This window comes from Raphanus sativus, chromosome 1, assembly GCF_000801105.2.
Source record: "Raphanus sativus cultivar WK10039 chromosome 1, ASM80110v3, whole genome shotgun sequence".
Classification (NCBI taxonomy): Eukaryota; Viridiplantae; Streptophyta; class Magnoliopsida; order Brassicales; family Brassicaceae; genus Raphanus; species Raphanus sativus.
In genome coordinates, this window is record NC_079511.1 from 26,168,616 (window position 1) to 26,179,187 (window position 10,572).

At 40.4% G+C, this 10,572-nt stretch overlaps 1 protein-coding gene across 2 annotated transcripts; it reads right to left on the minus strand.

The window, feature by feature from the left end:
- Positions 1 to 116: 116 nt before the first annotated feature.
- LOC108811956 (probable LRR receptor-like serine/threonine-protein kinase At1g56130) lies at positions 117 to 5,914 on the minus strand. Of its 2 annotated transcripts, XM_018584085.2 has the most exons (23): positions 5,710 to 5,910; positions 5,314 to 5,500; positions 5,121 to 5,192; positions 4,930 to 5,001; positions 4,787 to 4,858; positions 4,629 to 4,700; positions 4,407 to 4,478; positions 4,232 to 4,303; positions 4,017 to 4,088; positions 3,858 to 3,929; positions 3,695 to 3,766; positions 3,522 to 3,593; positions 3,375 to 3,440; positions 3,230 to 3,295; positions 3,106 to 3,150; positions 2,913 to 2,974; positions 2,426 to 2,802; positions 1,900 to 2,098; positions 1,661 to 1,819; positions 1,474 to 1,592; positions 1,182 to 1,392; positions 861 to 1,092; positions 117 to 779 (listed from the first exon to the last, which is right to left on the minus strand). In XM_018584085.2, exons 1-23 carry the CDS (start codon positions 5,816 to 5,818, stop codon positions 320 to 322), a joined length of 3,012 nt encoding a protein of 1,003 aa, XP_018439587.2. In that variant the 5' UTR covers positions 5,819 to 5,910; the 3' UTR covers positions 117 to 319. The 2 variants fall into 2 exon arrangements, with proteins under 2 accessions (XP_018439587.2, XP_056845260.1); XM_056989280.1 differs by lacking the exon at positions 117 to 779 and having other exon boundaries at positions 949 to 1,092; positions 1,169 to 1,392; positions 5,710 to 5,914.
- Positions 5,915 to 10,572: the final 4,658 nt, after the last annotated feature.

Here is a 10,572-nt window from a genome sequence, read left to right on the forward strand (position 1 = left end):
GTGGAAACTGATTTTAGTTTATAGAGGCCCATCATGAGGAAAGCTGAAGCTCACACACAGCAACGCGTCTCTCAAGTTGTTGACCCCCAAAGGTGTCTCACAAATCTCTATATATGAAGAAGAAACGACATATGTTTATCCCACCAAAGAAGAAAAAAGCTATTCTTCTCAAACACACAAATATGGAGGTGACACTTTCATCTTTAGTTTGGTCAGACAAGCAGTTGCGTACAAACCACGCTTCTTTAATTTATACAATAACAACTCTCAAAAGGTGTTCCATTCAGGTTTGTTCAAGTCGTTGTCGTCCCATCTTCTTCTACTTGGAAGGATTCTTTGGAGTGTCGGGCAATACCAAGCTCGAGCTCGTTGAACCACCGCTCATGAAGCTCATTGCGTTCTCAAATGTTCTCTCAGAGACGTACCCTGGCTTAGAATTGGCTTCCGTTATCTCCACATGCCCCGTCAACATGCCTACCACTCGGGACATTGCTGGCCGTATTGCGTGATCTGTCTGTGTGCACAAGAAGGCTACCCCTATTACACGTTTCACTTCTTCCTCGTCATACCCTGTTAGACCCGGATCTACCACTTCCAAATCACGATTCTCTTGGTGTAGGCTCCACGCCCATTCCAGAAGGTATTGTTTCTCCTCATCCATTTCTGGAGAGGAGTTGGGCCTTCCGCTGACAATTTCCAAAGCCACTATACCAAAGGCAAACACATCCGTCTTCTCCGTAAGATGTCCAAGCATCACGTATTCTGGTGACAGATATCCTCTGCAGCATTAATTGTATTAACAATCAGCAATCGTTGTAAACATAAACATAAAATCATTTTTATGTTTCCAGGATATTTACATGGTCCCTGCAACTCGGGTACTTATGTGCGTCTTCTTATCATCATATAGTTTGGCCAATCCAAAGTCGGAGAGTTTTGGTATCAGGTCCGAGTCCAGCAAAATATTGCTTGCCTTCACATCCCTGTGCACTATACGAGGACTTGACTCCTCATGCATATATGCCAAACCTTTTGCTACTCCTAAGCATATCTCGAAACGGTCTGACCAACCAAGTTGCAAACTATTTTCCTCTACGAAAATCACACCAACGTGTAAGCCAACAGCAGCCCTACTTTTGTAAACAAAACCTATAAAAACTGTTTTAACCTTATTTGCATACCGAACAGAGCTTGATCGAGACTGTGGTTTGAGAGGTATTCATACACAAGCATACGTTGATTTCCCTCGATGCAGCATCCGTACAATTTTACAAGGTTGCGATGCTGAACAGCTGATATAGTGGCAATCTCTGCAACAAATTGACCCTTGCCTTGCCTCGATGCAACTGACAACTGCTTCACGGCTATCTCTCTTCCATCGTTTAGTTTCCCCTGTACCCAATTGATATCTTTAGAATATATATATAGTCAATCAATGGATAAATTACATCCATTATCTGCTAAGGGAGTTACCTTAAAAACAGGTCCAAATCCTCCCTCCCCAAGCTTGTTGGAAGGATTAAAATCTTGAGTTGCAGCTCTGAGTTCTGAGTAACTAAAGGTGTAGGGTCTTATGTCCAGGCTGTGTAGCACTGCATAAAAGTATATGCAGTTGAAAGTTGCAGTTGTTCGCGATTCGACTCTTAATGACTATACTTACCTTCTTCATCAGCCGCCCTTTTTCTTTTCCGACGGATGATTAAGATGATGGCAATCACCAAGATACTTATCATTCCTGCTCCTACAATGGCCCCTGCAATTATACCAATTTTTTTCTTGGATTTCGGGGGCAACTTATTAGCTACAGTAGGTATGAAATCTGCAGCGAAGAAAAGCCAAGCCGGTTGTGAGAATAGACATTGGACTCCAGAAAGATCATGAAACTCTTCTTGTTGTTACCTGGCGTTGCACTGATAGCTGAGACTAACGGCCCATATGTCCCTTGAGAAGGAATACAGCATGTCCCTTTTCCAGCCCAGAAAAGATGAATTTCAACGTAATTTTCAGATACATTTGCTTTATACACTCTTTGAATCACCCGGGAAGTAGAACCGTTAGCTGTTCGGTGTATATCAAAATCCTTTTCAACAAGTTTTCCCTGAAAAACAAAAGGAAATCAGAGGTCTGAGAAGAGAGGTTCATGAAAAGTTGAGCCTTATAGTGCCTGCATGTTAGACCCTGCTTAACCGAAACATATACTACACAATGCACCAGACATTCAATACAAACGAATCTCTTATAAGCCAGGGTTTATCAACGATTTCCCCTCTTCTGTTCAAAAAGCTACATATGCATATTTTCATGTTCATTTACATTAGATGACAATATGATGATCATTTCATTTGCAAACGTAGGCAATTCCCAGTCAAGAAGAATAATTAGCGTTTGTGAGAATATGAGATGAAGTTCAATATATAGTAGAGACCTGGACATATATGTCGAAAAGTCGCCTTCCAAGACTTGTCCAGGTATCAGAACCTTGTATTTGTATTTCACCAAACTGAAGTGTTACACTGTAGCCTCCATTTTCTAGCCCCAGTCCGTAATACCTTAGGGAAGATGCAGAGAGCCTCGCTGATTGGAAAATCTCTGAGTCAGAAGTGTTTGCAAATGGTGTATCTGAAAGAGCTCTGTATTGATTACTGTTACTCCCAGTAAATAGTCCTACATTGCTGACTGCCCATCTCTGCGTTCTGCTTACGAAAGCTGAAGCTGGTCCAAGCTCCCCCTCGTCTTTCTCATACAAAACTCCATTGCTGGACCTGATATCCGGGCCTCCACAGTTGACAGAAAAGTTGAAATCTGGACACCCATCAAGAGAGAAACATCTTAACCAACATATATATATGTATCCTAACACTGTCAAAGTCAAAACTTAAATAAGTTGCGGAACACCATTTCAATGCACTTACATACGCCTTTTCCTCGATTGCAGCGGAAACTCTTCTGGAGACAGTCCAGTCCGGGGAAGACCCTTTTCGAAAGAACAAAAAAAAAGGCACTAAGATGAGAAATATAGCATGTAGATTAACATTTCTATGCTTGCGAAATATAAACAGTGTAGAAATTTAGGCTCCAAGTAAAGCACAAGATTGACGAAGTCACCTTCTGTCAGAGCCTCTCACTGTAAAGCGGTTCGCAATCAGGTTACTGCAGAGTAAAATAAAATTTTTCCTTTCAGCACTATGATGCTCCATGAAATTTAAGCATATCTAATTCTTGAACATACAGTTGCAAGTTTGGTAGGCGAACCCAAGAAGGAAGATTTCCTGTCAAATCATTGTATGAAACATCTCTGCACATAAAAAGCTTAGAATTTTCAGCAGATGGTACCTAGAGAGAAGACACGTTCCTCTACAGATTTTGTTACTTACAGATTACTAAGAGAGGAACTCTTTTGAGTGGGTAAGGAACCGCTCAACTTGTTATTTCCCAGAAACCTAAATAAAGGTAACAAGGTTTATTCTCTCAGTTTGTCAGTGAATCTCGAATAAGAGCATGGGAAAAATAAATGTTCTTACAAGTGAGTAAGTTGGCTTGAGTTGAAAAGCGAAGATGGAATCTGCCCAGTTAGGTTGTTGAAACTCAAATCACTGGAGAAAATTGTATACGTAAGGTCTAGGTGCTGCTTTACGTAAGAATGTAGAAAGAAAAGATGGGAACAATATTTTGTGTCATCTTGTCTCAGACTTACAGTTGTCGCAGTTGCAAGAAATCTGCAATATTGGAAGGTATTGTGCCTGTAAGATTATTGTTCCGTAATACTCTGCACAATATTTAACAAAAATGTCAAAAATACGGAAGAGCTAAAGAAGTTCATCGAGATTATTAGGCCAAAGCTGAACAGAAGACCTTACAGGACACTTAAAGATTTCATGTTCCGGATGAACTGAAGAGAAGAACCGATGTTGGATATTTCACCTAGTCTCCTGAAATTGGAATTCCAATCAGTATGGAGAGAAAAAGAAAAAGAAGCAAGGCTGAAAAGTGAAGGAGAAAAGAGCATGTATATATACAGTTCAGTCAATGAAACTAAGTTGGCAAATGTAGATGGAATTGGACCACTCAAATTAGTCCCCAGAATTCGCCTGCAAGGCAGCAAAGCATGTATCAAACATTGAGTGGCAAACCGTCAAGTGTTGAGAATTGCAAGTGATAGTCAAAGTCACTCTATCGATTGATCGAGAAGCTTAAAACAAAGAGATAAGATTTAAAATTTAAAATTTCTCACAGCGTAGTAAGACTGGTCCAATTTCCTATGAAGGCTGGTATCTGACCAGTAAGTTGGACATCATTAATCCAACTGAAACGAAATGAAGAAAGAAGAAAGTCAATCCAAAACGTGGGGAGTATGCTAAATGAGCTGCCAGATAGAATAATAAGCAGAGAGAGATATAAAATCTTACGCTTCTTCCAAGTTGACAAGATTAACAAATGATGAAGGAAGTTCACCAGTGATTCCTGAACTTCCAATGTATCTGTCATTAAAAAAAAACAAGAATAATCACAAGTATATTCCCAGGAGAAGGAGAAGCGAGTTTACAATTGCGATGGATGCAAGATATACTAAAAAAAAGAAGAAGAAGTAAACATGATGGATGATCAGCAAAGAAACGCATAAAATATACATTTTGACAAGCCTGGTGCAATTTCCAATCTCAGGAGGTAGAGAACCGGAGAAATTATTCATGTCAATAGCTCTGCTCAAAAGAAAGAAAAATCAATGTGAGGTTGAAAAGGAAAATGATCATGATATTCATAAAGAAGGGGGGGTGGGGGTCCTTACAGTGATCTTAAATCAGTGAGGAGTCCGATTTCTTTGGGAACTGGACCGGACAAAGCATTGGCCCCAAAAGTCCTGTGTAATTTAGGCATCATCAATAATAATAACAATAATAATAAGGTTCGTGAAAAGGGCCGGGGGCTTACATCCACTGCATGCGAGTGAGATTACCAATGCCAGGAGACAAGGACCCAGTCAAGAAATTCTGATTAAGGTTCCTTCGCAGAGATTAGATTAGATTAGATTAGAAGAAGAAAAGAAAAGAAGAGTGATCAGTGTGGTGGAACTTCCTTCCTTCCAAATGCAAAAAAGAAAAGAAAAGGAATGAGAAGCGTACAGATTAGAGATGTAAACGAGACTCCAGAGCTCTTGAGGAATAGGTCCCGTTACATTCATCCCACGTGCCCTCCTGTCAACATTTAAATTTAATTTAATTTTGAGAAAGAGAGTGCCTCTCTTCTCTTGAGGCAATGCGTCGAACAGGTGCAAGGCATTATTGATTATCAGTTGAAAGAGAGAAAGAGAGGTACAGAGCGATGATGCGGCAGATGGTGGAGTCGACAAAAGAACAGTCGCATTTGATGAGAGGGTTGTAGAATAAGTTGTCTATGCTGACGCTGTCTTCGATCGCCGCTCCGCTGCACAGTTCCCCGCTCATGTTCCATGCATCCGTTGCCCTTATCTTCCACGTCTCGAATATCTTGTTCAGAGCCCTCGCTGTTCTTTTTTTTTTTTTTTTAATTTCATGTCAACATCATCAGATTAAATATCCTAACTAAGATCCTAGTTTTTATCCAAACTAGAAATAATAAGAGGAAGAGTTTATGAATCATCTCGTCGATGATGATGACCTTGCTTAAAATAAACATTATCTAAAATATGTCTAATCAAAATTAGACCAAGCATTTAATAGGAGAGAGGAGGACCTTCGTCGGGATCAGTACTAGCTCTGCTTAGGTTCTGTGCTCGAACCGCATCAAATAAACAAGCCACGGACACCAACCAAACTGCGACTGAGGTATACATCCTCCCCATCTTCGCTCCCAAATATAATTCGAGGGATCCAGAGCAGACTTCCTTTGACTCAAATTCGACATCTCTTTCTCTCTTATTATGCCTATAATATATAATGATTGCAATATTATACTATAGTTTTCACTTTTATAACATTATTAAACGAACGGCGCGTTTGTGTGTGGGTTTTTTCTATTACAACAATATATTAATAATATTGTGACCATGTGGGGTAAGCTTTTCTGTATTTGGTCTTTTAGTTACTCATCCAATTTTTTTAATAAAAAATACTCCATAATAATAATTAGAGAAAAGCTGTCTGAACGTTTGCATCACGCGGCCTTCGCTATTCTTTTCATTAGTCGTTCATCATTGAGCACTGGTAGGACGATCTCAAACTCAAAAACTCCTAATTTGTACCGGAACCGGGATTTATATAATGTTAAATTTACTTGAAAAAAAAAACAAAAATTACTTGAACCGTTGACTAATATGTCTCACACCCATGTTTTGCGTGTACTACATTTATTATCTACCAGCTGCTTCTTTTGGAAACCTGCCTTGTCTGTACGTGTTTATGCCACCGTTGAATTCAGTTACTAGATTGGGTATATTTCCACATAATGATGCAATCAGATCGCTTATCTATACTAGTTTTAAACTATAACGACCATTTCATCAACGATATGTATAGAATTACGATTGACACCAGGACATCAAATACAAATATACATTATCTATCTGCACGACCTGGCGTGAATTATTATGTTTGTTCGAAGATGACGATGTTGATGATGATGAGCTTCTCAGGTCAGTCAACTTATTTTAAAGGTTTATCTTACTAGTGCTACTGACCAAAGTACCCTCGAACGTCATCTATTACTATTTGGTATATCTGATGATGAGCACCTTGTAGTTACTTGGGCTGATTAAAATTCTTTTTTCTTGCTTAGCTTCACAAAAGTCCTTCTAATTGTTTGGACGTAATTTCCAGGCCTCGATCAGATATATTGGGCTCTCTGTTCAAACAAGTTTCTGTTGGATAAGCTTCAAAGATAGCGTAGGAAACAAGTTATTCATAAAAAGAAGTTTGAATAACTAAAAAGGAAAAACTTGATTTAGATTTATGTTAAGTTTCTAGATCACTTTGTAATAGATTAAGCTAAGACCCTATATATAGAGATCTATAATGTAAGATGATCTCAAGAAGTTAAGAGTTTAATAAAACGAAGAAACTGTTTTATTAACAAGCTTTGCACATTCACACAATCGATCCTTAGGCGACTTTATTTGGTATCAGAGCTCAGGTTTTTGTGTGATTGTGAAATCGAGAAGCTGTATCCATGGCTGATACAAAAGCTTTAACAGAGATGAAGCCACTAGGAAGAAGAGAAGACTTTCCGAGTGCTGTAATCTGTCTGATGCTCAATACGACGAACTACACTGTTTGGGCAAAGAGGATGAAAATTCTGTTAAAGGTTCACAAAGTTTGGGGTGCAGTAGATCCAGGCACTGACGACGAAGAAAGAAACGATCTCGCAACGGGACTTCTGTTCGGTTCAATACCTGAAGCGATGGTTTTACAAGCCGGAGAAGATGACTCCCCTAAAGTTATATGGGAAGCCATTAAAACCAGAAACCTTGGTGTTGAACGCGTTAAAGAAGCTCGTCTACTAACGCTGATGAATGAATTCGATCGATTAAGCATGGAAGACTCGGATAGTATTGATAACTTCACGAGCAAGTTAACGGAGCTTGCATCAAAAGCGTCCTCGTTGGGACAGAGCATTGATCAACCAAAGCTCGTGAAGAAACTTCTCAACAGTCTACCAATGAAATTCATTCACATGACGGCATCAATAAAGCAGATGCTTGATCTAAACAAAACCTCATTTGAAGATATTATTGGAAGACTCAAAGCATATGAAGAACGAGTCAAAGGCAAAACTGCATATGATCAACAAAACAATCTGTTGTTCTCAAGCACTGAAACATCAAGCGATCAGAACTCGAGAGGCAGAGGAAGAGGATCATATCGTGGTCGTGGTCAAGGAAACAGAGGTAGAGGACGAGGAAGAAGCAACACTAGCGAGGGGAACAAAGAGAAGAGAGACTACTCCCAGATCACATGCTTCAATTGTAAGAAGAAGGGACACTTCAAATCCGTGTGTCCTGAGAAGAAAGAAGAGAAACAAGAGCTCAACAAGACAGAGACGGAGGTAGCAGAAGCTGTGTTATACATGCATCAAGTTGTGTATCTCAACGAAGAGAAAGTCTTACCGAATTCACTAGAGCCAAGCAAGAAAGAAGATGGTATATGGTATCTAGACAACGGTGCGAGCAATCACATGACTGGTGAAAGATCTTACTTCTCAGAGCTCAACGAGAACATCAAAGGAAAAGTCAAGTTCGGAGATGGCTCGTATGTAGATATAAACGGCAAAGGATCTATTCTCTTTGAAGCCAAGACAGGGGAACAGAAGCTCCTAACCGACATATATTACATACCGAACTTGAAGAGTAACATACTAAGTCTGGGTCAAGCAACTGAACAAGGGTGTGACATAAGGATGAAAGAGAATTACCTCACTTTGAGAGATCCAAGCGGTAGACTTTTGGTGAAAGTTCAGAGAGCTTCTAATCGTCTATATAAGATATCACTCAAAGTCGGTAAACCTACTTGTCTACTCGCAAAGATCAAGGAGGAACCATGGAGATGGCACGCACGCCTTGGTCATATAAGCTTCAAGACAATAAGGGCCATGGCAACACATGATATGGTTCGTGGCTTACCTGAAATACATGAAGAGAAGCAGCTGTGTGACTCATGTTTGGTCGGGAAGCAGGCGCGTCACAGCTTTCCTGCAGCAACTGCATACAGAGCTTCGGTTGCTCTCGAGCTGTTACACGCGGATCTGTGCGGTCCCATATCACCGGCAACACAAGGTCATAACAACTATATCTTCGTCATAGTTGATGATTGTACGAGATATATGTGGTCTATTTTGTTGAGAGAAAAGAGTGAAGCCTTTGATAGATTCAAGAGTTTTAAAGCCCTTGTTGAGAGGGAAGCAAACAAGACAATCGGAACACTCCGTACGGACAGAGGAGGAGAGTTCACGTCAAAGGATTTCCAAGACTTCTTCAACAAACATGGCATCAAACGCCATTTAACAGCACCATATACTCCACAACAGAATGAAGTTGTGGAGAGAAGGAATCGTACTTTAATGGAGATGACTCGAAGCATGATGAAAGCTATGAAGGTACCGAACTACATGTGGGGAGAAGCCGTGCGACACGCAACATATGTGATCAATCGTGTTCCTACTAGAGCATTGAAGAATAAAACTCCATACGAAAGCTTGAAGGGAGGAAAGCCTAACGTAGGTCACATAAGAGTTTTTGGATGTGTTGCTCACGCGAAAGTAGATTCAGTTCATCTAAGGAAACTTGATGATCGTTCTCAAGCTCTTGTTCATCTCGGAATCGAACCAGGCACGAAAGCTTATCGACTTTATAATCCTACCTTCAAAAGGATAGTCGTAAGTCGGGACGTAATTTTTGACGAGAAGACTTGTTGGAATTGGAAGGGAGCTACTAAGGAAGGACAAGACGACTCTGGTATGTTCCGTATGACGTGGGGATTGACTGTAAACGAAGGGAATGGTCCGTTTATAGCCAGCACACAACAAGAAGAAACCGCGAATGCAGAAATAGAGCAGCAAGAAGACGAAACAAGTGTTACACACGCAGAATCAGATGTAACACACAACGAAGAAGAAGAAGTTGAACAAAGCTCGACACAGGAAGTAAGGCGCTCAACTCGTCAAACAAGTAAACCTAGTTACCTAGATGACTACATTTTACTTGCTGAGATAGAATGTGAGCTGCTGCTTCATGTTATTAATGATGAGCCAAAGAATTTCCAAGAAGCAAAGGGAGATAAAAGATGGACGAAGGCATGTGAAGACGAGATCCATTCTATCAACATAAACAAGACATGGACGCTAACAGACAAGCCAGCTGGAGCAAAGATCATCGGTCTCAAGTGGATCTTCAAGATCAAAAGAAACGCTGATGGATCTATCAACAAGTTCAAAGCGAGACTCGTAGCTAAAGGTTACGTACAAGAACATGGTATCGACTTTGATGAAGTGTTTGCACCAGTGGCTCGATTAGAGACCATAAGACTCCTGATTGGGTTAGCTGCTGCGAACAAGTGGGAGATTCACCATCTAGACGTCAAGACAGCATTCTTACATGGTGAGTTACACGAAGAAGTTTATGTGTCACAGCCTGAAGGGTTTGAAAAGAAGGGAGAGGAGCATAAGGTTTTCAAACTCTCCAAGGCCTTGTATGGATTGAAACAAGCTCCACGAGCTTGGAACATAAAGCTTGATCGAACTTTGAAGCAACTCGGCTTCAAGAGGTGTTGTAAAGAAAATTCGGTCTATCGAAAGGATGATAAAGGAAAGCTTCTTATCATAGCTATCTACGTTGACGACTTGTTCATTACCGGAGACTCTGCAAAAGAAATCTCAGAGTTTAAGAAGAACATGTCAAAGAACTTTGAGATGTCTGATTTAGGTCTTCTAACCTACTACCTCGGATTGGAAGTAAGACAAAGCTCAAAGTACATCATGATCAATCAAGAAGCGTATGCGATGAGAGTATTGGAGGAAGCTGCAATGGACGACTGCAACTCGACATGTATACCCATGGAGTTCGGTCTGCAACTCTCAAAAGGCCTCGACGAACCCGAGATAGATGCT

Bases quoted from the DNA above. Each gene is read 5' to 3' on its own strand.
- LOC108811956 (XM_018584085.2), bottom strand. From the start codon at position 5,818: ATGGGGAGGATGTATACCTCAGTCGCAGTTTGGTTGGTGTCCGTGGCT. The intron at 4,701-4,786 runs GTAAGGACCCCC...TCTTTTGAGCAG, and splicing joins CTCACTGATTTAAGATCACT to AGCTATTGACATGAATAATT. The intron at 2,099-2,425 runs GTCTCTACTATA...TTTGTTTTTCAG, and splicing joins TTTTCGACATATATGTCCAG to GGAAAACTTGTTGAAAAGGA.